Below are 26,669 nucleotides of genomic sequence, written 5' to 3'. Positions count from 1 at the left end.
TTATAAATTAAATATAGTGTTCTTTTTTTTTAGCTAAATACCAGATTGGCTCATAAAATAAACAATGTCACCCAAGAGTACTGTGCTCCTTTGAAAAATTGTCGGCATAAGATCAAACGGTCAAGATTTACTCTAAATCAAAAACGAGAAGGCAAGGGGGCAGGAAAACTAGATTACTGAAAATGGAGCAACCAGAATGGAAATAATGAGAAAGTTGACACTGTGAAAAATGTAACCAAGGTCACTGAACAAATTATGTAGAAATTGTTAAATGGGAATATAATTTGGTATATAAACTTATACCAAAAACAATTATATATATATATTTTTTTAAATTACATATAGTTTTATCCATTATAAAAATGAGGAGACCAAGGCTGAGAAAAGATAGCTTTTAAGTGGCTCTGCATGCTATTTCCATTATGCCAGTTTTATCAAACTCTGCTATTTATTAACAAAAAAGGAGGAAGGTGTTAACAGGAATGAGTATGGCGGTTAATGATTATTGTTTTCAGAGATAAAGAATTATATTTATACTGGAATTATAGCTATGTAAATGAGATTGGAAGGAGATCTGAGAAAAACACCCAAATTTGATGTTAGAATGGTAGCATTGTTTTGGAAGTAATTTTTTTTCTTTTTAATGTTGGTACAGTAAATTCATATTGAGAAAAACAACTCCTTGTGAAGATTTGTAACACTGACGTCTTTCCCAAGCTCTGACCTGTTTCACTTTACAACTACTTGAAGATTCTACTGTCACACTAAACTCCCATGCCTAAAATTAATTTAATCGCTCCTTCCCCCTTTTACCCCTAATACTCCTCTCTTCATTTTAGTTTCTATCAATGGTGTCACCGTTCAAGCCTGAATGACCAAAACTTAAGGTTTTCTTTGGATCTAGCTGGAGTCCCAGGGTGGTACAAACAGATAACATGCTCGGCTGCTAACCAAAAGATTGGAGGTTCGAGTCTACCTAGTGGTGCCTCAGAACAAAGGCCTGGCAGTCTACTTCTGAAAAGTCAGCCTTCGCAAACCCTATGGAGGACAGTTCTACTCTGACATGTGGGGCTGCCATGAGACATAGTTGATTCAGTGGCAATTAGTTGGCTCTCAATATCAAGAGAGAAGGAAAAGCCGATCATTTCCTGTTGTTGTTAGGTGCCGTTGAGTCAGTTCCAACTCGTAGTGACCCTGTGTACCACAGAACAAAACACTGCCCAGTGTAGACAGAGTAGAACTGCCTCATAGGGTTTCCAAGGTTGTAAATCTTTATGGAAGCAGACCGCCACATCTTTCTCCCATGGAGTGGCTGGTGGGCTCAAACCACCGACCTTTTGGTTGGCACACCATTGTTATGTTTAAGTCAATCCATCTCATTGAGGGTCTTCTTCTTTTTTACGGACACTGTGCTTTACCAAGCATGACGTCCTTATTCAGGGATTGGTCCCTCCTGATAGCATAACACATAGTTACCTAGTGCTGCTGTAACGGAAATACCACAAGTAGATGGTTTAACAAACAGGAATTTATTTTCTCATGGTTTAAGAGGCTAGAAGTCAGAATTCAGAGTGCTAGCTCTAGGGGAAGGCTTATTCTCTCTGTAGTCTCTGGAGGAAGGTCCCTATTTCTTCATCTTCTGCCTCCTGGTTCCATGGAGATCTCCGTGTGTCTTAGCATCTATCTTACCCCATCTCTGCTCTGCTCGCTTGTCTAACGTCTTTTATATCTCATAAGAGATTGACTCAAGATACACCCCACACTAATGCTGCCTCATTGACATAACAAAAACAACCCATCCCTAAATGGAATTATAACCACAGGCATAACCAAAACCAAACCCACTGCCATTGAGTTGGTTTTGACTCATAGTGACCCTATAAGGCAGAGTGGAACTGCCCCATAGGGTTCCCAAGGCTGTAAATCTTTATGGATGCAGACTGCCATGCAGACTGCCACACCTTTCTCTCATGCAGTGGCTGGTGGGCTCTAGCAACCAACCTTTTGGTTGGTAGCTGAGTGCTTTAACCACCGTGCCACCAGGCGTTAGGATTTTCAACACGTGTTTTGGGGGGACATAATTCAATCCATAGCACTGTCCAAAGTATGTGAGTCATTTCCTAAGCTGCATTAATTCTTTCTTTTGAATTTCTCCTGCTTCCATTACATTTTCTCTAATCTCTTCACTGTCACCATACTGTCAGCTCCTGCCTGTAGTAGTGGATTGGCCACCAGCTACTCTCCTCCCTCTTCAATCCATCCAACACAAATCACCACCAGATTAATTTTACAAAACCAAATCTCTTGTGTCCCCATTCAGTAAACTTCAGGGTGTTCTCTTTCCTTTCTCCAAGTCCTTCTCTCTACGACAGTTCTCTCACCTAAGATATACTTTCCTCACCTTTTCCCCTGCCTAACTAAATTCTGCCCTGCCTTCAAGGACCTACTCAAGTCCTGCTTCTTTTCCGAGGCCTTGACAAGTCTGTAGCAGGTTGATCTTTTCTGAACTTAGTGTCCCAGCCGTTCATTTTATTACTTATGCAGTAAATTGCCTTGCATTATTGTTTGTATGTAGAGGTTTCCCCTGCGATCCAAAAGTAGAGGGTTCTGTGAAACCTTTTGTAAGCTGAAATGGCATAAAGCAAAGAAGCAATTACCATTCATTTATATGGGAAAAAATTTTGAGTGTTCCCAGATCCAAAAAATAACCTACCAAATCATACCAAATAACACATAAAAGCTAAAATAATGCTACATATAGTAAAAGCAGGAATGATATGACAAATACACAGCCTATATAAAGTAGAAATGATGTCTGTACAGTATAGTTTCACTTACCAGACTCGGGAAGACAGCAGCACACTGGAGGCTGAGAGGCAGTGGTGGTGATGATGGCAGCCCCAGTGGCCTAGCTGGCAATGGCACGTGGGGTGGGGTTGAAGGGCCAGGGCTCAAATCCCACAGAAGAGCAGGATTTATGTTAACTGCATGCTGAGGGATGAATAACTACAGTTAGAGAAATGCCCAGGGGATGACAAGTTGAGGATGGGATCTTGTGATGCACGGTGCTTTTATATGTCACCGGGCATTTGATTGGATGTGGCTGGGTAGTTCAGTAAGGGCAGAGGAGTTTGAAAGGAGGAGCTTGGTCAAGCCACTGTGTAAAATGGGTAGCACCGATGTAGATAAAGACCTAGTATCTCACTCGCTTGAGAGGAATGAGAATAGGGGTGGCTCTCTTGCTGAACACTATTTTCACTTTTCGCCTTTTTCCGTAAAAGTGGAAATCTCCTTTGGATTTCTTTCAGTTAGCGAAAACAAGTACTAATATAGGTTTTTTTGTAAAAACAAAGAGACGTAGAGTGAGCTTTCAAAAAGCAGTTTATACCTGTACATGTATGTGTGTGTTTGTGTGTTTCCTCAACAGTTTTCCTTTTTTCCCCCTGAGGTTTTTTTTCCAGCTTTAGAGAGGGCAAAAGCTTAAAGGACCTGGAAACAGACAGGTGATCTATGGATCAGGGTAAAAGTAGTTACGCATATGTTACTTTGTGATAACTTTTAGATTTGAAATCAGCGAATTTCTCCAACAGAAGAATAATAAGTAAATTTATGAAATTTGGGTTTTGGTTTCAATTATCAAGAATAATCATTTGTTTAGTAAGACAGTATGAACTAAGGCAGTCAGAAGCAAGACCAGATAGCCTCCTAGGTATCAGAATATGAAGATGGTAGCTTGGATCAGTGATAGAATTCTCACTTTCCATGCAGAACACCCAGGTTCTCTTTCTGGCCATTGCACCTCATGCGCAGCCACCATTCATCTGTCAGCGGAGGCTTGCACGTTGCTGTGATGCTGAACAAGTTTCAGGAGAGCATCTAGACTAAGGCAGACTAGGAAGAAAGGCCTGGCAGTCTACTTCCAGAAATCAGCCAATGAAAACCCTATTGATCAAAAGGACCTATCACATTGTGAATGGGGTCGTCATGAATTGAAGGCTGATTCTACAGCAGCAAACAATAACAACAGCTTTGCTGGAGTCCCTGTAGTGCAAGATAGGGGTATAAACTTCACATATCTTTGTTACAATTCAAATACTTGGTTATTTTCTTATTAATATTAAGAATTTTAGGAATGCAGTAGCTTCTCTTTCTGAGAGAGGAGGAAAAGGGCTAATTGTGCTGTCTTACTTTTCTGAGGTATAAAAATTAAAAAAAAAAACACACCTTGGTAGTAAAAGGGGGAAATTATGCTTCCTAGTTAATGTCATACTTGTTAAGGTACTATTACATGAGTTAACATATATTTTTCTTAGGGTATATGTTGGAACCAGACCCTGACAAAAGGCCGGATATTTACCAGGTCTCCTACTTCTCATTTAAACTAGTGAAGAAAGAATGTCCAATTGCAAATGTACAGGTATGTGAGTGGTGGTTTTTAAGGGAACTAAATATTATTAAATTGTCACTTACAATTCCTGGAGTATTAATCAGCCTTGTAAATGAGTATAGATGTCCCCTACATTATCTTTGAGGGGACATCCAAGCAAAGCTAACTATGAAGCAGTTAGTATAAAGGGAATCCAGTTTTCTCATGAAATTAAAGTTTAAAATTGGTATTCATTACACTAGGGATAAAAATGCCCCAGGGACTGAGTTGAACACTTTGGGTAAAAACTAACTGACTTCTTATATTGTCAGCTTTCATAGTTCTCAGAAAACCTATTGTATTTACCTACTAAGTGGTTAGGCTGCTTTCTTTTTATTTATTTATTGTGTTTTAAGTGAAAGTCTACAAATCAAGTCAGTCTCTCACACAAAAACTTATACACAACTTGCTGTGTTCTCCTAGCTAATAAGAAAGCATACTCCTCCTCTCCACCCTGTATTCCCTGTGTCCATTCAACCTAGGCTGCTTTCTTGAGGCAAAGCCTAGACTTGCCCCCCTCCTACTGGATCTTATACACCTTATTCCTTTTCTCTTTCATCGTAGCAGAGCTTTCTTGATTTTGCTTTAGCTGTTAGCCATCCGTAACTCACTTTGCAATTTTACCCCCACCACACACACATACATGAGACCATAGGGATGTTTTCTATACTTAGTAATCATAAACTGTACACTCACAACTCTTGGAGTACAATGCTTTCAAACACCCTCTTTATAATCTTAGCATATTTTTCATGTGATAGTATGAACTAACTCTCAAGAGTATTTGACAAATGACTTCTGGCCAACATGATACCATAGACAGAAGCACCACAGTGCCCCTTCACAGCAAAGACCCGAAAAACTAAGGAAAACAGAGACAAATGTGTGCCCCTTCACAGCAAAGACCCGAAAAACTAAGGAAAACAGAGACAAATGTCAGTCCTGGAACCCGAAGTTTCAAATGAAGAGATAAAGAGCTTAGCCAAACACCGAATGGAGTAAGAAACTGACAGAGAACAGAGAGCGAGGAGAGATACGTGCTGAGGTCCCCTATCAGGTAATGCAGCACAGATTTGTCATCTTGGACTCCTGTCGGAGAACAGCAGACAGGGAGCATGGGAAAGCAGCTTCACGGAGCTCCCAGCCGAGACAGAGCACTCAGTAACCAGCAAGACTCGCTTTCCCACTCCCCATCCTATCCCTGCTGCTTTACCTCTGGGCTTCCTGGCTGGCAGCGGTAGCTCAGCTGGCCGGGAAATAAAGTGTCCATGCTGCATGGATTCACCCCACCCACACTGGAGATCGGCAGACAGGGAGTACAGGAAAGCAGCTTCATGAAGTTCCCAGCAGGAGACAGAGCACCCGGTAACCAGCGATACATGCTTTCCTAACCCCCACCCTTCTTTCCTGCCTCCTCCAGCCTCCTCTACTTTCCACCTGCCACAGTCTCTTGGCCCAGAGACAACTGCTTCGGTCCTGGGCTGCTTGGATTCACCCTGCCCACACTGGCCAGCTCCCTGAGTGCCATTTGTCTGTTGGTGGTGTTACTTTTTCTGTTTCTTTTGGTTTCTTCTGTGCCTCCCACCACCTCCCTCTCCTTTCTCTCAAATGCCTGGTTCTGTGTGCCATCTTTGTTTCTTCTTGAACGGATGTGAAGCCCTGCTGGACTGGGGAACCACTTCCCTGGCCCACAAAACCATGCTGGTGGGATCCCTGGGGCTTTTTTTTTTTTTTTTTTTGCTTGTTTTGTTTAGTTTGTTTTCTTTCTCTTTTTACATGTGGGAGGCCCTTCTAGCTGAGCTGCACTGCACAGCTTAGGAGCCACTCCTCCAATCAGTGCATCTGCATAGGTGGGATTCCGGGGGGCATTTCTTTTCTTTTTTTCTTTCTCTCTTTTCCCGTTTCCGTCTTTCTTTGTTTCTCAGTTCTTCTCTGTCTATATTTACCTTCTTTTCCTGTCTACTGGATGCCTGGCACTGTGTGACACCTGTACCCCCTGTAGCCAGGCTGTACCGTGCATGCTGAGAGCCACTTCCCTGCACTTTGCAGCCACACCAGTGGGACCCCTGGGGGCTTTTCTTTTCTTTCTTTTTTCCTTCCAAATTTTTATCTGTTTTTTTTTCTTTTTCCCTTTTGTTTTTCTCCGTTTCTCGGTTTTTCATCTCTCCACTTCAATGACAAGCTCCCTTAGCACTCTTTTTTTTTGTTTGTTTTTGGCTCCTGTTTCTCTCTCCTCTCTGTCATCTTTCCATATCCATATTAGCTCCACACATCACAACCATCCCCCTCCTTCCTGCCTACCTGCACCATGTGCTGGACGTCACATGCCCGCGCAGCACAGGCATGGCCTACTGGAACCTGCCCAGCATTGATTCCCGGCCTGCCCTGTCAGCCCTAGTACATGCCACAAACAATGCATCCCAGCCCCTACTCTTCAGCTGAACCTGCCCTGCTGCACCATAGCTGAATGACTGGCCCTGCCCATTAGACAAGGAAGGGAAAAGTATCATTAAGCCACAGACGAGTAAACAACAAAGAATGCACAGCCCACCTGCTCAGACATAACCAAATAAAACAAAAGCAGAACAAAACAAACAGATCTACGGTCAATAAACGAAGAAAATAGCTTCTGAATGTCCCAAAGGCAATAGAAAATATCAAAACATATTAAAAAACAGGACAGGATAGTTCCAGTAGTTGTCCAAAATAAAACACCAGGTGACTTTCCAGTAGAAGAAAAGACACTAGAACTACCTGATAGGGAACTCAGATCTCTAATATTCAGAGCTATCCAAGAGTTGAAGCAAAAAGCAGATAAAAATGAGGAAAAAAATAGACAAATTCATGGGAAAGGCAGAGAAATTGATGGAAAATACAGATAAAAAAAATGGAAAAAATCAGGAAAATAATACAGAAACAAAATGCCAAAATAAATCCACAACTAGAAATCATATAAAAGCAACAGTTAGAAAGCCAAAAGATAAACAACAAGATTTCAGAAACGGACAGTGTCATAGAAGGACTGAGAAGCAGGTTTGAAATGATGGAAGACAGGATCGGTGAAATTGAAGGCAAACACTTGGATACAACTCTGTTTGAGGAAAAATCAGAAAAAAGAATGAAGAAAAATGAAGAAACCCTGAGAATTATATGGGATACAATCAAAAGCAAAAATTTACAAGTGATCGGAGTTCCAGAACAGAGAGAAAATGGAAACACAGACAGGATCATTGAAGAATTACTGACAGGAAACTTCCCTAATATGAAAGATGAAAAGCTGACCATCCAAGAAGCTCAATGAACCCCATATAGGATAGACCCCAAAAGAAAAACACCAAGGCATATCATAATCACACTTGCTGAAATGAGAGACAAAGAAAAAATCCTGAGAGCAGCTCAAGAAAAACAAAAAGTCACACACAGAGGAGAAACAATAAGACTAAACTCTGATTATTCAGCAGAAACTATGCAGGCAGGGAGGCAATGGGATGACATACATGAAACCTTGAAAGAAAAAATTGCCAACCAAGAAAATTCTATTCAATGCAAAACTTTCGTTCAAATATGATGGTGAAATTAGGACATTTCCAGATAAACAGAAATTAAGGGAATATATAAAAACCAAATCAAACTTACAAGAATTATTAAAGGGAGTCCTTCAGTCTAAGAACAAACAACATCAGACCACAGCCTGAATCTGGGACACAAGATTGTACCAGTCAGATACGAGACTAGGAAATGAACTCTCAAGGACTATCCAAAACCAAAGGAATTACAACAGGGAACCAGAGAGGTTAATCTGTAAATGACAACGTCAGAACAATAAAGAGGGAATAAACACTGTAGGTACAGAACTTTCTAATGGAGAGGAAGGCAAGGTGATACCAAGTAATAATAGACTCGTTCAGACCTAGGAAGATAAGGGTAAATTTCAAAGTAATCACAAAGGATGTTAAGAAACCCACTCATCAAAATAAAGAAAAACATAAAGTCTCAATAAAAACAAAACCTACAAAAACAAAAGAAATCCACAAGCAAAAGGAATTCAGCACAGGAGAGTAAGAGGAACAAAGAAAATGTTAGCACCACAAAAAAAAGCACTACAAAATGACAGCAATAAAATCACACCTATTAATAATTGCACTGCATGTATATGGCCTAAATGCACCCATAAAGAGACAGAGAGTGACAGAATGGATAAAAGGCAGGATCCATCAATGTGCTGTCTATAAGAGACACACATTAGAAACAAAGATGTAAATTTACTAAAAATCAAAGGATGGAAAAAATATATATCAAGCAAATAACTACCAAAAAAGAGCAGGAGTGGCAATACTAACCTCAGATAAAATAGACTTTAAAGCAAAATCCACCATGAAAGACAAAGAAGGGCACCCACTATACATTGGTTAAAGGGACGATCCATCCTGAAGACTTAGCCGTAATAAACATCTGCGCACTCAATGACAGGGATCCAAAATACATAAAACAAACTCTAACAGCACTGAAAAGAGAAATTGACAGTTCCACAATAATAGTAGGAGACTTCAACACACCATTCTTGGTAAAGGACAGAACATCTAGAAAGAAACTCAACAAAGATACAGAAGAGCTAAAGGGTACAAATCAGCCAACTTGACCTCATAGACATTGTAGAACATTCCACCCAAAAGCTGCAAAATACACATTCTTTTCCAACGCACATGGAACGTTCTCCAGAATAGACCACATCTTAGGCCAGAGAGCAACCCTCAACAAAATCGAAAACATTGAGATAATACAAATTATCTTCTCTGACCATAATGCCATCAAAGTAGAAATTAACAACAGGAAAAGCAAGGAAAAAAAAATCAGTTACATTGAAACTCAGTAACACCCTGCTTAAAAACCACTGGGTAATAGAAGAAATCAGAGATAGAATAAAAAAATTCCTAGAATCAAACGAGAGTGAAAACACATCGTACCAAAACTATTGGGACACAGCAAAGGCAGTGCTCAGAGGTGAATTTATAGCAGGAAGAAAGGGACAAAATCTAAACATTAGCCATACATCTTGAACAAATAGAGAACAACAAAAGAAGCCCAGGGCCACCAGAGGAAAGGAAATAATAAAGATCAGAGCAGAAATAAATGAAATAGAGAATAGAAAAAATCAACAAAACCAAAAGTCGGTTCTTTGAGAGGATCAACAAAATCAACAAACCACTGGCCAGACTGACAAAAGAAAAACAGGAGAGGACTCAAATAACCCAAATAAGAAATGAAATGGGGAACATTACAACAGACCCAACTGAAATAAAAAGGATCATCATAACAAAGTATTATGAAAAACTATGCTCCAACAAATTTGAAAACCTAGAGGAAATGGAAAAATTTCTAGAAACACACTACCTACCCAAACTAACACAAAATGATGTTGAAAATCTGAACAGACCCGTAACGGAAGAGAATGAAAAGGTAATTAAAAACAGCCCCCAACAAAAAAAAAAAGCCCTGGCCCAGATGCCTTCACTGGAGAATTCTACCAAACGTTCAGAGAAGGGCTTACACCAGTACTGCTCAAACTATTTCAGAACATACAAAAGGAAACGATTCTTCCGAATTCATTCTATGAAGCCAGTATAACTCTGATACCAAAACGAGGCAAAGACACCACAAAAAAAAAAAAAAAAGAAAATTGCAGACCAATGCCTCTCATGAGTATAGATGCAAAAATTCTCAACAAAATTCTAGCCAATAGAATTCAGCATTATATCAAAAAGTAATACACCATGACCAAGTAGTATTCATACCAGGTATACAAAGATGGTTCAACACTAGAAAATCAATCAGTGTAATCCTGCACGTAAATAAAAGGAAAGAAAAGAATCACACTATCACCTCAGTCAATGCAGAAAAGGCATTCGACAGAGTCCAATGCCCATTCCTGATAAAAGCTCTCAGAAAATAGGAATAGAAGGGAAAAATCTCAACATATTAAAGGGCACCTATGCAAAACCAAAGGCCAACATCATTCTTAATGGAGAGAGGCTGAAAACATTCCCCTTGAGAACAGGAACAAGGCAAGGATGCCCTTTATCACCACTCCTATTTAACATTGTGCCAGAAGTCCTAGCTAGAGCAACAAGGCAAGAAAAAGAAACAAAGGGCATCCAAATTGGTAATGAAGAAGTTAAACTGTCCCTATTTGCGGATGATATCACACTATGTATAGAAAACCTAAAAGACTCCATGAGAAGACTACTGGAACTAATAGAAAGATTCAGCAGAGTAGCAGGATACAAGATTAACACACAGATATCATTTGGATTCCTATACGCCAATAAAGAGAACAATGAAAAGGAAATCATGAAAACGATACCATTTATAATAGCCCCTAAAAAAATAAAATATCTAGGAATAAATCTAACCAGGGATGTAAAGGACTTATACAAAGAAAACTACAAAACACTGCTACAAGAAACCAAGAGATTTACATAAATGGAAGAACATACCATGCTCATGGATAGATAGACTCAATATTGTGAAAATGACAGTTTTACCCAAAATGATTTTCAAATCCAGTGCAATCTCGATCCAAATACCAACAACATTCTTTAAAGAGATGGAAAAACTTATCATTAAGTTTATATGGAAAGGGAAGAAGCCCCAGATAAGTAAAATGCTATTGAAGAAGAATAATAAAGTAGGAGGACTCACACTACCTGACCTCAGAACCTGCTATACAGCTACGGTAGTCAAAACAGCCTGGTACTGGTACAAGGACAGATATATTGACCGATGGAACAGAATTGCGAACCCAGATGTATGGTCGTGTGATCTTTGACAAGGGCCCAAAGTCCATCAAATGGGGAAAAGACAGTCTTTTTAACAAATGGTGCTGACAAAACTGGATGTCCATCTGCAAAAAAATGAAATAGGACCCATACCTCATACCATATACAAAAACTAATTTAAAATGGATCAAAAACCTAAATATAAAGCACAAAACTATGAAGTTCATAGAAGAAAAAATGTAATCAATGCTAGAGGCCCTAATACATGACGTTAACAGGATACAAACCACAACTAATAACACACAAAGTCCAGAAGATAAGCTAGATAACTGGGATCTTCTAAAAATTAAACACTTATGCTCATCAAAAGACTTCACCAAAAGAGTAAAAAGAGAACCTACAGACTGGGAAAAATTTTTTGGCTGTTACAAATCAGACAAAGGTCTAATCTCTAAAATGTACAAGAAAATCCAATACCTCTACAACAAAAAGACAAATAGTCCAGTTCAAAAATGGGCAAAGGAAATGAACAGACACTTCACCAAAGAACACGTTCAAGTGGCCAACAGACACATGAGGAAATGCTCACGATCAATAGCCATTAGAGACATGTAAATCAAAACCACAATGGGATACCATCTCACTGTGGCATTACTGGCATGAATCAAAAAAAAAACAGGAAATAACAAATGTTGGAGAGGCTGCAGGGAGATCGGAACTCTTATGCACTGCTGGTGGAAATTCAAGATGATACAATCATTTTGGAAAACAATGTGGCACTTCCTTAAAAAAAAAAAAGCTAGAAATAGAAATACCATATGATCCAGCAATCCCACTCCTAGGAATCTATCCTAGAGAAATAGGAGTTGGTCACATAAATAGAGATGTGCACACCCGTGTTCATTGTAGCATTGTTCACAATAGCAAAAAGATGGAGACAACCTAGATGCCCATCCACAGATGAATGGATAAACAAACTGGTACATACACACTATGTAGTATTATGTAACGATAAAGGACAACGATGGGTCTGTGAAGCATCTCATGACATGGGTGAATCTGGAGGGCGATATGCTGCGTGAAACAAAAGGACAAATATTGTAAGAGACCACTACTGTAAAAACTCATGAGAAGGTTTGCACACAAAAAGAAACAATCTTTGATGGTTAAGGGGCGGGGGGTGTGGGGGTAGAAAAACACTAGACAATAGATAAGTGATAACTTTGGTGAAGGGTATGGCAGTACACAATACTGGGGAAACCAGTATAACTTGTACAAGGCAAAGTCATGGAAACTCTGTGGACAAATCCCAAATCCCTGAGGGACGGAATTGCTGGGCTGAGGGCTGTGGGGACCATGGTCTTAGAGAATGTCTAGCTCAATTGGCATAACATGGTTTATAAAGGAAATGTTCTGCATTCTACTTTGGTGAGTAGCATCTGGGGTCTTAAAAGTCTGTGAGTGGCCATCTAGGATACTCCACTGGTTTCATCCCTTCCGGAGCAAGGAAGAATGAAGAAAACTAAAGATACAAGAGAAAGATTAGTCAAAAGGACCAAAGGACCACAGCCACCACCCGACTGAGTCCAGCACAACTAAATGGTACCCAGCTACCACCACTGAGTGCTCTGACAGGGTCCTGGACAGGGCTGGAGAAAAATGTAAGACAAAATTTTAACTCAAAAAAAAAAAAAGACCAGACTTGCTGTCCTAATGAAGATAGGAGAAACCCTGAGACTATGACCCCTAGGCACCCTTTCAGCTCAGTAATGAAGTCACTCCTTAGGTTCACCCTTCAGCCAAAGATCAGACAGGCCCATAGAACAAAACGAGACTAAAGGGGCGCACCAGCCCAGGGGCAAGGACTGGACGGCAGGAGGGGACATGAATGCTGGTAATAGGGAACCCAAGGTTGAGAAGGGGGAGTGTTGACATGTCGTGGGGTTGTTAACCAGTGTCATGAAACAATATGTATACTAACTGTTTAATGAGAAACTAGTTTGTTCTGTAAACCTTCATCTAAAGTAGAATTAAAAAAAAATTTTTTTTGACTAATCGATGCCATAAAAAATTAGGTTCTAATTTGAAGTTTTCTTGCTAGTTTTTTAAATAATGAAGTTTTGATGTCATGATTGGGCTTGAGAGTGCTGATATATAACACTCTTTCACTCGGAATCAAATGTGAAGATCACAACATTGACCTTTTTGCTAATAAGTTTGAGTCAGAGAACGTGGTTTGACCAGTCAGGCTTCCTGAGATTAAGGAGTGCAGTGAATGCCTGATTCAGGTGGGCTGTTCCCTAAAGAATGGAGGGCAAGGGTGAGCAAGATGAGCTTACTTTTGTTTCCCAATCTTAGCAGTCAGATAAGTTACTCTCCTCTTTTGAAGGAGAAATGCCTGAAAGGTAGAGAAGAAGCTCACAGCTTAAGTTTTATAGCAAAAATTCCTCCTTTACAAGGAAACACGAAGGAAATGGGATGTCTCTCCTAAAAGTCAGTTTTGTAACTTGTGTTCTGTTTGTTAGGTTTCCCACATAAAATGAGGATTCCTACATAGTAAGCTATGTGTTTGCTGTGTTTGCTTTTGCTGTCCCACTTTCCCATTCATAAAAAGTTCAATACCGTGAAATACAATCGGAAGCATTCGGATTGGTACCTGCTTTAAAAATAGTAAACTTCACCACAAGTCTCATGTCATTTGATACTCAGTCACTAGTGGTGAGCAATTGTTCTGTGATTATGGACCGCTGATGCTCCCTCAAGAGGGGATATTAGATGGATGGTGCAGAATCCAAGTTAGAGGAACTCTGTTTGGCTTGTGGACTGAGTAATGGCTCTCACATTGGGTAGGGGTGTTGACTGAGCAACCAAGCACATTGATGTCTGTGTTTTTTTCATTCCAATGAGAAGAATGAATGCCCCTTGATTGGGTACACTAGTCAGCTGGGAATGAAGCTTAAATAATATAGTTACAAACATCTCTTTTCCTTTCATATCAGCACTTCTATGCTGTGCTGTAGGAAGAGTACTAAGATTAAGTGTTAGTGCCTGAGCCTGGTCCAGAGGTGGAGGGTGATGGGGGAGGAGTGTGCTATGTACAGGCTGCTCTCTCCTCATCTCAGATACTTTGCCTCCCCAGTTGGGCCTGCATTTGGTGGGGTATGCATTTGGTTAACTTCCCTTCCCTCTACCAGAGATTAGAGCCTGGAAGCCACTGTGGAAGACTCTAATGTGTATTTCCATCAGCAATGAGGCTAGTTAATCTTTCACGAAAAAGTCTGTGATGTCATTTTTCCCCCTTTTAATTCTATAGAACTCTCCCATTCCTGCAAAGCTTCCTGAACCAGTGAAAGCCAGTGAAGCAGCTGCAAAAAAGACCCAGCCAAAGGCCAGGTAAGAATTGCCTTAGTGAGCACCTGTCCTGCTCCGATTGCAGTTGTAGCAAGGGTGGATGTCTTATGTTTCTTGATTCTTCTATGCTATGACCCAGAGGCTGCACAGAACAGGAAAGCAAGCTGTCTCCCCTTGGCAGAAACTATTCTGGGGAATGCAGAAGAATATAATGAAATATCCTCATCTGCATTTGAATGAGAATCAAAAACTCTACAGCTGTTTCCCTTGTTTGGGGATAGGCAGAAGAACATTCAGAGATGAGGCATCAGCAGACTTTAAAGGTTCCCTAGTACAAGTGTCCTACACTTGTGTCCTGGCCTGAGTTTAGCCTCATACACCACCCAAATCCTCCTCCCCCTTTCCTCCTCGTTTTCTAGAATTCTGGCTACAGTACAGAAGTGTAGGTCAGAGCACTGAATCTATGACAGGAAAAGACTCTGTGGGTCTTAGCTAATCGCTTTATGTTTTACTTGGGATCTTCCAAGAAGCAGATGCCAAGAGAGGTTTAAATCAGCAAAAATTTTATTAGGGGAATATGTCCATGTGAGAGAAAAGAGGGAGGGAGCCAGGAAAGGCTGAGGAGCGCCATCAGAAGGTGATACAGCCTGACCCAGGGAGAGCCAGGGGAAGGTTGGGTGGAAGTGACCTAGACTGTTTGAATTAGATTTGGCTCTGAGTTATAAAAGTCCAAAATGTTGTTGTTGTTGTTTTTAGGTGCCATCGAGTTGGTTACTGCTCATAGCCACCCACTGTAAAAAAAAAACACTGTACCACAGAACAAAATACCACCCGGTCATGTACCATCCTCACAATTGTTGCTATGCTTGAGCCCGTTGTTGCAGCCACTGTGTCAGTCCATCTCATTAAGGGTCTTTCTCTTTTTCACTGACCATCTGCTTTACCAAGCATGATATCCTTCTTCAGGAACTGGTTTTTCCTGATAACATGTCCAAGGTACGTAAGACGAAGTCTTGCCATCCTCCCTTCTAAGGAGCAGTCTAGCTGTACTTCTTCCAAAATAGATTTGTTCCTTCTTCTGGTAGTTCATAGTATACTCAGTATTCTTCACGAACACCTCATAATTCAAAGGCATCAGTTCTTTTTTCAGTCTTCCTTATTCACTGCCCAGCTTTCGCATGCGTATGAGGCAATTGAAAATACCATGACTTAGGCCAAACACACTTAGTTCTCAAAGTGACATCTTTGTTTTTTAACACTTTAAAAAGTTCTTTTGCAGAGATTTGCCCAATACAGTATATTCTTCGATTTCTTGACTGCTGCTTCCGTAGGCGTTGATTATGGATCCAAGTAAAATGAAACCCTTGACAGCTTCAGCCTTTGCTCTGTTCATCATGATGTTGCTTATTGGTCCGGTTATAAGGATTTTTGTTTTCTTTATGTTGAGGTGTAATCCATACTGAAGGCTATAGTCTTTGGTTTTCATCAGTAAGTGCTTGAAGTCCCCTTTGCTTTCAGTAAGCAAGGTTGTGTCATTTGTATATCGCAGGCTGTTAATGGGTCTTCCTCCAGTCTTCATGCCTCGTTCTTCATAGTCCAGCTTCTTAGATTATTTGCTCAGCATACAGATTGAATAAGTATGGTGATATTTAAACCATGAGATATTCCTTTGTTCTTTTCAAACAACCGCCTCTTGGTCTACATACAGGTTCCGCATGAGCACAAGTAAGTGTTCTGGAATTCCCGTTCTTGGCAGTGTTATCCATTATTTGCTATGATCCACACAGTCGAATGCCTTTGCATAGTCAATAAAACACAAGTAAACATTTCTAGTATTCTCTCCTTCTGTGAATCTAGGAAAATTAGAAGTTGTGGAAAATGAAATGGAACACATGAAGAATGATATCCTAGGCACTAGTAAGCTAAAATGGACTTGTATTGGCCATTTTGAATTGTATAATCATATGGTCTACTATCCCAGGAATGACAAATCGAAGAGGAACAGCATCGCTTTCATTGTCAAAAGAACATTTCAAGATCTGTCCTGAAGTACAATGCTGTTGTTGTTGTTAGGTGCCGTTGAGTCTGTTCTGACTCATAGCGACCCGATGCACAACAGGAGGAAACACTGCCCGGTCCTGTGCCATTCTTAGAACTGCTGTTATGCTTGAGCTCGTTGTTGCAGCTACTGCATCATCCACCTCATTGAGGGTCTTCCTCTCTTCTGCTGACCCTGTACTTTGCCAAGCATGATGTCCGTCTCCAGGGACTGATCCCTCCTGACAAAGTGTCCAAAGTATGTAAGACACAGTCTCGCCATCCTCGCTTCTAAGGAGCATTCTGGTTGTACTTCCTCCAGGACAGATTTGTTCATTCTTTTGGCAGTCCATGGTACATTCAATATTCTTCGCCAACACCACAATTCAAAGGCGTCAATTCTTCTCCTGTCTTTCTTATTCATTGTCCAGCTTTCACATGCATATGATGCAACTGAAAATACCATGGCTTGGGTCAGGCACACCTTAGTCTTCAAGGTGACATCTTTGCTTTTCAACACTTTAAAGAGGCCTTTTGCAGCAGATTTGTCCAATGCAATGCGTCTTTTGATTTCTTGACTGCTGCCTTTATGGCTGTTGATTGTGGATCCAAGTAAAATGAAATCCTTGACAACTTCAGTCTTTTCTGTGTTTATCATGATGTTGCTCATTGGTCCAGTTGTGAGGATTTTGTTTTCTTTATGTTGAGGTGCAATCCATACTGAAGGCTTGGTCTTTGATCTTCATTAGTAAGTGCTTCAAGTGTTTTTCACATTCAGCAAGCAAGGTTGTGTCATGTGCATAATGCAGGTTGTTAATAAGTCTTCCTCCAATCCTGATGCCCCATTCTACTTCATATAATCCAGCTTCTTGTATTATTTGCTCAGCATACAGATTGAATAGGTATGGCGAAAGGATACAACCCTGACACACACCTTTTCTGACTTTAAACCAATCAGTATCCCCTTGTTCTGCCTCATGATCTATGTAGATTCCTCATGAGCACAATTAAATGTTCTGGAATTCCCAGTCTTCACAATGTTATCCATATTTTGTTATGATCCACGCAGTTGAATGCCTTTGCATAGCCACTAAAACACAGGTAAACATCCTTCTGGTATTCTCTGCTTTCAGCCAGGATCCATCTGACATCAGCAATGATATCCCAGGTTCCATGTCCTCTTCTGAAACCAGCCTGAATTTCTGGCAGTTCCCTGTTGATATACTGCTGCAGCTGTTTTTGAATGATCTTCAGCAAAATTTTGCTTGCGTGTGATATTAATGATATTGTTTTATAATTTCCGCATTCGGTTGGATCACCTTTCTTGGAAATAGGCATAAATATGGATCTCTTCCAGTCAGTTGGCCAGGAAGCTGTCTTCCATATTTCTTGGCATAGACAAGTGAGCACCTCCAGCACTGTTAGTGATAGGGTAATATCCATAGGCCTTAAAGGAAGACTAGTTAATACAAGTGTTATTCAAATCTATGCACCAACCGCTAATGCCAAAGATGAAGAAATTGAAGTTTTTTTTTACCAACTTCTGCAGTCTGAAATTGATCAAACATGCAATCAAGATACATTGATAATTACTAGTGATTGGAATGTGAATGTTGGGAACAAAGGAGAAAGATCAGTAGTTGGAAAATACGGCTTTGGTGATAGAAACAACAGCAAAGACTGCATAATAGAATTTTGCAATACCGAGGACCTATTCTTTGGAAATACTTTTTTTCAATAACATGAACAGTGACTATATAGATGGACCTCATCAGATGGAATACACAGGAATGAGATCAGCTACATCCGTGGAAAGAGAATGGAGAAGCTTGATATCATCAGACAGTACCAGGCCAGAGGCTGACTGTGGAACAGATCATCATTTGCTAACATGCAAGTTCAAGTTGAAGCTCAAGAAGATTAAAACAAGTCCACGAGATCCAAAGTACAGCCTTGGGTATATCCCACCCGAATTGAGAAACCATGTCAAGAATAGATTTGACACATTGAACACTAATGACCAAAGACCAGACATTGTGAGATGTCTGTTGTGGGATGACACCAAGGACATTATACATAAAGAATGCAAGAGATCATTGAAAAGACAGGAAAGAAAGAAAAGACCAAAATGGATGTCAGAAGAGACTCTTAAACTTGCTATTGAACACAGAGTAGCTAAAGCAAATGGAAGTCCAAAATAACAATGGTTTATACAAGACAGATGTTTTTTTCTCTCTCAAATAAAGTCCAGTGGTAAGCAGTTTGGGCAGTTCTGCTCTGTAAAGCCCTTAGGGAACCAGGCTTCTTCAAGCTCACCACTCTGTCATCCTTACGTGTGTCTGTGACCTCATGGGTCAATATGGCAGCATCCCTGTTCCAAGCACCAGGATCAAGAATAGCCAAAGAAGAAGAGAAGCAAAGGGCATACATCAGTTATTTCTTAAAGCTTTTAGAAATTGCTGTATAACAATCTGCTTACGTCCTGCTGGCCAATACTTAGACATATGCCCATACCTGATTGCAAGAGCAGCTGGGCAACACAGTTTTTACCCTGGATGACCCTATACCCAGCTAAAAATTTTATTACCGTGGTAGAAAGGGAGCACATATATTGGAAGAAATGGATTCCTGTCAAGCTTCCAAATCCTCTATCTGGAATTATTTACTTATTCCTTCTAGTTTTCTTATTAAATTCACTCATTTGTATACTTTTATTGTAGGGAGACCATTTTACAGCTAGTTCTAACCCTATTTGAGTTCCTTCTGCATATGAAACCATCTGTCTCAAAGCTTTCTTTGCGTCATCACCCAGAGTGTATTCTAGGAAATCCTAGGAAGTAATGTGGATAAAAGGGTCCCAAGATCAAATAAGTTTGAGAAACATTGCATTCTGTATACCCCCTTTGCAGCTCTCCATCAATATTCACACATAAAAACTTCTAAGATGTCCTGAAGGGAAGGAACCTGCTTAACTGTATTTTGATCAGTGTGTTAGAAGCTTATTTGCTCACCATTGTGCCGAGTGAAATAAGTCAGTCACAAAAAGACAAATACTGTATGAGACCAGTATTATAAAAACTCATGAAAAGGTTTACACACAGAAAGAAATGACTTTTGATGGTTATGAGGGAGGGGAAAAGTGGGAGGGAGAAACACTAAATAGACAATAGATAAGTAGCAACTTTGGTGAGGGTAAGGCAGCACACAATACTCGGGAAGCCATTACAACTTGTCCAAGGCCAGGTCATGGAAGCTCCATATATACATCCAAACTCCCTGAGACCAAATTACTGGACTGAGGATTCTGGAGACTATGGTCTCAGGGGACATATAGCTGAACTGGCATAACATAGTTGATAAAGAAAGTGTTCTACATTCTACTTTGGTGAGTAGCATATGATGTCTTAAAAGCTTGTGAGTTACAGTCTAAGATACTCCACTGGTCTCACCCCACCTGGAGCAACGGAGAATGAAGAAAACTAAAGACACAAGGGAAAGATTAGTCGAAAAGACTAACGGACCACAACTGTCCCAGCCTCCACCAGATTAGATGGTGCCTGGTACCACCACCTACTGCTCTGACAGGGATCATAATAGAGGTTCCTGGACAGAGCGGGAGAAAAGTATAGTACAAAATTCAAACTCACAAAAAATGATCAGACTTACTGGTCTGACAGACTGGAAATACTCCAAGAGTATGGTCCCCAGACACCCTTTTAACTCAGTACTGAAGTCACTCCTGATGTTCACCCTTCAGCCAAAGATTAGACACGCCCATAGAACAACAGGAGACTAAATGGGCACACCAATTCAGGGGCAAGAGTGAGCAGGCCAGGAGGGGACAGGAAAGCTGGTAATGGAGAAACCAAGGTCTAGAAGGGGAGAATGTTGGCATGTTGTGGGGTTGGAAGCCAATGTCACAAAACAACATGTGTATTAATTGTTTACTGAGAAACTAACTTGCTCTGTAAACCTCTATCTAAAAAAAAGCACACAAAAAAATAAAATAGATTAACATTAAAAGAAAAGGGAAAAAAAACTTATTTCCTCGCAATTTTTTTTTTTTTTCAAAACGTCTAGTAACAGAGTAACTTCCTGTGGAATACACTTTGGGAAGTGTTGATCAAATAGATCTAGAAGTTTTGAATACATGTTGAGGGGAAAGCATCACGGACTCTGCCCACTCCTCATTTTCCCACACTTTAACGTGAGTCTATTTGTTTTTTCTTTTGCTTTTCTAGATTGACAGATCCCATTCCCACCACAGAAACTTCAATTGCACCCCGCCAGAGGCCTAAAGCTGGGCAGACTCAGCCAAACCCAGGAATCCTTCCTATCCAGCCAGCCCTGACACCTCGAAAGAGGGCCACGGTTCAGCCCCCACCTCAGGCTGCAGGTCAGTAATGAGATTAGTTTGAAACATAGTACACCTGGAGTGATTTCAGGAGAATAAGGAACTATTAGAACACCTGGTTTTGCTCCTAGAAAACCAGGTACCTAAAAAATAATGGTTTTCCTTAAAAAGGAGGTGAACTGCCTTTGAAATTGTGTGGCAAGCGCCTGCAAAAAGAGAAACCTTTCATTGAATTCACAGATGGGTCCTCAAGACCGCTGAAGTCTGTTGCCTCTGTTTTTTCTAGTCTTGGCCCTGATTTTGTGGTTTGGTCCATTCATCCCATACCTACCTCTTTATTTCATGTGCCGCTGCTTCTTCATGTGTCTTTAAAGAAACAAGACTCGCCCCTTTTTGACCCTCAGAGAAATAGTTTCTTTAATGCTTTGTTGTTAAAGAGCTGTCTATTCTCCCGTCCATGTTTTGGTATTCTTTTTCTAATGAGTTGACTGAGCTTGGTTTCATAGTGAGGATTGATCCAAATTATCAGTTAACTGAACACAGCCAGCCATTCCTCTCCAACCAGGAAGCTGCTTTTGGCTAATTTGGTGGCCACCTACTAATAGCCAGGCATCTAGACTAGGGTTGTATACCTCCACGTAAAACATTAAAGAACATGTCTGTCGTGCAGCATTCCAGCGAGTGCAAAGATTTTGTCTCTATACAGTAGCCTCAAAGGCCAACTTGCTGACCAACGGAGTAATGAGTAAGAAAAGACTTTCTGAAAAGGCAAATACTGAATCTTATTTTGAAAGATATGAAGCACCTAGCTTAGTTAGCAGGAGGAAACAGACATTCCAGGTGGGGCAGAGCATATGCAAAGACTCCGAGGAACTTGGATCTTGGGATCATCTGCCTACTTACCACCCCCTCTTTATTGCTTTGGCAAGAAAGAAAGGCAATTTTGTCTGGAAGAGTTTTGAGCCCTCATATGGAGTTTATTCTCATTGCAGGACCCAGCACTCAGCCTGGCCTTTTAGCCAGTGTTCCCCAACCAAAAACCCAGCCCCAACCCAGCCAACCTCAGTCTCAGCCCAAGCAGCCACAGGCTCCGTCTACCCCTCAGCAGACGCCTTCTACTCAGGCCCAGGGTCTTCCCACTCAGGCCCAGGCCACACCCCAGCACCAGCAGCAGCTGTTCCTCAAGCAGCAGCAACAACAGCCGCAGCCGCAGCAGCAGCCGCCACCGCAGCAACCTGCAGGCACATTTTACCAGCAGCAGCAGCAGCAGCAGCAGCAGCCACAACAGGTCCAGGCTCAGCAGGTAAGGTGGTCAGAACCTGGCCCTTGCTTTGCATATCTGAGTCATTACTGTGAAAAGACCCGCTAGGTCCAGGTATCTTCCCTTGGGGAGTTAGTTTGAATCAGGATCCAAATAAGATCCACATACTGTATTTACTTAATCCTTCTAATTGCCCTATTAAATTCACTGATTTGCATGCTTTTATTGTAGAGTCCATTTTGACAGCTAGTTCTAACCAAGCTTGAATGCCCTGGTTTAGGAAGCCCTCTGTCTCACCGTAGATCTTTTTTTTTTTATTATTTCATTTTTTTTCCACATTTTTTCCTATGGGTATATATTCATTTTATAATGATTAATACATATTTTAATTCCCCTTTTAGTCATAGGGTTCCTGCCCCCCCCTTTGCCATTTATTTATTGTTTGTGTATTTTTTTAAGAAACTGGATCATTTGTCCTGTAGAATTTTCCACGTCCTGGATTTGGCTGATGGCATCCCCATAGTGTCATTTAATATGTTCCTCTCTCCCCTGTATAAACTGGAGATCTAATTTTTGAGACTTGATCAGCATTACATTCAGTTTGGCAGTGTTTGTCCTTCCTTCTTCCTATTGTATCATATCAGGAGGCATATAATGGCTGGTTGCCCTCTCTTTTAGTAATGTTAAGGTCAGCGGGTGGCTTTAGGTGTTGTCTGTCTGATCCATTCAGTTAATGTTCTGCACCAGCTTCGCAGCCACTGCTGATCGTTTCCTAAATCCGTTAATTCATTCAGGACAGCAATATAATGATATCCTAGCATCCCTTCTTCATTAAGGGGCTGGAATTTTTATAAGAAGAGCTTTCATTATCAACTATTTGGCTACCCTGAGGCACTATTTGTACCAAAAAGGCAGGATAAATGCTTGACTCTCTCTGTTCGCCAATTTTCAGTACCATGAGTTTATTCCTAATATCATTCAAAGAGGAGTAATGAGGTGCTTGGTTTTTATGTCATTAAGAACTCATGGATTTTAACATATCTGATGTGTTTCAATACAGTGCAATTTTTTAGAAAGTTGTTGATTTTGATGCTCTCAGATTGCCCCTCATTTGGCCAGTATAATCAGCTGTTCCGGGCTCATTTGGCCCTGGACCTGGAATCAGCCGTTTCTGCAACGAGCTCTGTTTCCTTTTAATGGAAACAATATTTAGAGACCACGATCTTCATGCTGTGAATACTTATCTGCTGATGGATTGATTATTGTTACTAGGCCTTCACAGTTGATAGCTGCTAGGAAATGTTTTGTTTTGTAAAGAGAATATACATCATGAATTCAGATCGATAATTCCCAATTCAGATTTGGGATTACAAGGTTTTTGTTCAACTTCTTGGGATTTTGTGTTTGTGTTTTTCTCATCTGGAAATCTCGATTCCCAACAGCATTAACATAATTACTTACTTGAGTTACAGTTTCGGATGAGCTCTCAATATTATTACTGAAAACAGTTTAAAATTTTTTGACCTTTTTACCCTTATAACATTCAGCACATTATTTCCCAGGGAGTTTAACTACCAATTTGATGTGCAGTTAAGTTTATTTGTTTTATTTTCCTTTTGATTTTTAGTTATTGTTTTTTAAATTTTGATATAATTTTATGAATATGTAAAACATTTACATAGTTCCAAAGTTAAATCTGCAATATTCTGTCTCCTCCAGCCCATATTTAAAGATATTCCTCATTCCTATTTACAGTGTTTCATCTTAAACATATAGTTTATTCAGTCAGTCCCCTCTTGATAGACATTTGGGTTGTTTCCAGCATTTTGCTGTTATAAATAGGCAGCTATTTTTGACATCTACTTCTTTGCTAACTCTGTAATTTTGCCCCAGCAGGCCAACAAAATCCTCTCTGTTAACTCTATAACTAAATAACAGTGTTTGGTTTATTCAAAGACAAGGCCCTGACTTTTTTCATCAGTAGGACCTTTGTGAGCACTGTTTGTGTGCCTAGCACATAGTCCCTAGCCATGGGGATTAGAGAAGTGGTCCTTATGCTTAGGAAGTTTACAAAAGAATATAACTTGAAACAATTAGCTACATATATAAGATAAAATATCAATAAATGCCATAGAGTATACTGAATATTTTGAATGCTTAAAGACGGGAGAAGCTAATAAAGATAGAGCTACTGGAAAATAATTTTACAATGGCTTGAGATGAGTCTTACCAGCTGGGTTGGCATTTAGGCTGTTCTTTTTCTATATCATCATTGTTTCATTCTATTCATGTGGAGAAGCATTTTAATCTTGGCTACTTCCAAATTCCTTTAAAGGAATTACTTCTAAAAAGTGAATAACAAACTGCCTCTGATTGGGAGATCATTCACACTCCAGCTTATGGGTTACATGATCTTTAGTCAGGTAGGTTCTCTCAGGCCGGGCATAGAGACCCACTTGAGGCTCATTCGGTAGTGTAGGAAGCAGCCCAGTGCAGTGGCTGGGGCCTGGCAGTGTAAGGTACTGCCGTTTTTATTGGAATACCTTTGAGTTTCTCATCATGAGTTTTCTGGCCTAGCTAAAAGACTTCTACCTGCACTTGCTTTTGACTTCCAGGACTGGTTTTAGTTTACTGAGACATTCGTCCTTTGTGAAATGTGGTTCTAGGACAGGGACAAGCTTTTTCTTCACTTCCTCATTTCTTGCCACTTTCTCCCACTCAGTTTCAGGCAATACATCCAGCAACCCAGCAACCAGCAATTGCTCAGTTCCCTGTGGTGGCCCAAGGAGGCTCTCAGCAGCAGCTGATACAGAACTTCTACCAGCAACAACAGCAGCAGCAGCAGCAACAGCAGCAGCTTGCCACAGCCCTGCATCAGCAACAGCTGATGACTCAGCAGGCTGCCCTGCAGCAAAAGACTGCTGTGACAGCAGTACAGCAGCCCCAGGCATCGCCGGCTGCCCCACAGCCAGTCCCCGCCCAGGAGCCAGCGGTAAGAAATCAACCAGCGCCCCAAGCACAAAAGCAGAAGAGAAGTGAGCAGTGAGGGCTAGGGAAAGGGCAGGAAGGAGGCACCTGGTGAGGGGGTCTGGGAGCCAGGTCCAGGCTGCTTCCCCACCCTAGTGGTTAAAGTATTTGATCTTTTCTTGATACATCCAAGGATGAGGTATTCTGTAGAATGTAGAGATTAAAAAAAAAAAATACTTCTAAGCCACTGGTGATGACGAACGTTCTTCTTTCTCACTCTGAAATTAGACTGGCAAGAAGAGTGGTTCATTGTCTGTGTCATTGCCACCATTGAGCAGTCAAGGACCTCGGTAGGATTAGAAGTAATCCCTTTTACTTCTTCAGGAGGCATTTTGATCCATTGTGGCCTTTCCAGTCTCTGGAGGTTTGTGTGGACCCCTACCTCTACTCTGAGTCCTGGCAGTGCTGTTTACCCTTCGTCTTGGATGACATTACTAGCCACATCATCTAAGCCTACCATGCAGCACCCTTCAAGGGTCTGCTTTCCTGGGACAGTGTACCGTGGCGTAGTTCCCCTGGTCACTAGAGCATCTACATAGCCAATTATTTGACTCATCTTGTCAATTTAGTAGTTGGGTATGTCTACTTATAGATATTGGGTAAGTATAGCCTCAAAACCCCTACATCTTCTCCTGATTGACCTCTATGGTTTTGGCACTCTCTTTACCTTTAATAAATGACCTTTATTCTGTACGCCTATTTTTCTGCTTATCTCTCCAATTTTATAGCGATAAAAAAGACATTTTACACACCCAGCTGATAGAGCATCACTGCTACTCTCTTATTCCCAGGGAAGTTCAACTCATAGAGGAACCAAGGAAAAGTAAGAAACCATCTTTCTGAGGACTGATTTCTAATAGCGTTTTGTCACCCATGTTAAACCAAAAAGCCTACATCCCTTGAAAAGGAAGCAGTGCCGTAAATAGGTTGTCCTCTTTAAGTGTCAGCTACGTGTGCATTCAGTGTCCTTACACCTTCCTTTCCGAAACAACTCAGCTTTCCTGCAGGAGTGTGGTGAACATCTATGCTTGTATTTTTAACTAGAGGAAGTTCTTGTTAATGGAACAAGAGTTCAAAAAAATATATATTGTATGATACAGCTGGAAGGATTCTCAGCAACCAGTCCCCTCATTTTATGGCTTTGGAAACTGAGTTCCAGGCTAGAAAGTGATTGCCCAAAACACAAAACCGACAAGAGCTTAGCTGGGGGCAAGAACCGAAGAATCAGGATCTGCATTCAAAGACAAATGCTCATCCAGGGTGAGGAAATGATCGACTACCAGTTGCTTACACTTCTTGTGAGGTTCCCCTCTGCTTTCTGTGGGCAAAAGTGCCCATTTGGTGGGAATCATGAATCTTCTTTCAAAGAAAAAATACTTTGAACACTTTGCCTCTGGGGTAGCTGGTTGAGGGGACAGAGAGGGAACAGGAGCAGAC

The 26,669-nt window shown here is 40.8% G+C and overlaps 1 protein-coding gene across 11 annotated transcripts in view; it reads left to right on the top strand.

Moving 5' to 3' along the window:
- AAK1 (AP2 associated kinase 1) overlaps positions 1–26,669 on the top strand; it is a 189,388-nt gene that overhangs the window by 117,194 nt on the left and 45,525 nt on the right. For all 11 annotated transcript variants that reach the window (XM_064268684.1, XM_064268683.1, XM_023552723.2 and 8 more), the window contains exons 9-13: positions 4,314–4,417; positions 14,516–14,595; positions 20,832–20,986; positions 21,937–22,247; positions 24,928–25,197. In XM_064268684.1, the coding sequence (XP_064124754.1) occupies positions 4,314–4,417; positions 14,516–14,595; positions 20,832–20,986; positions 21,937–22,247; positions 24,928–25,197 (920 nt within the window). The remainder of the gene's footprint in view (positions 1–4,313; positions 4,418–14,515; positions 14,596–20,831; positions 20,987–21,936; positions 22,248–24,927; positions 25,198–26,669) is intronic.

The sequence above is a fragment of the Loxodonta africana genome, chromosome 15, assembly GCF_030014295.1.
Source record: "Loxodonta africana isolate mLoxAfr1 chromosome 15, mLoxAfr1.hap2, whole genome shotgun sequence".
NCBI lineage: Eukaryota > Metazoa > Chordata > Mammalia > Proboscidea > Elephantidae > Loxodonta > Loxodonta africana.
The sequence above is the reverse complement of the archived record's forward strand: the minus strand, read 5'-3'. Positions and strand labels throughout refer to the sequence as shown.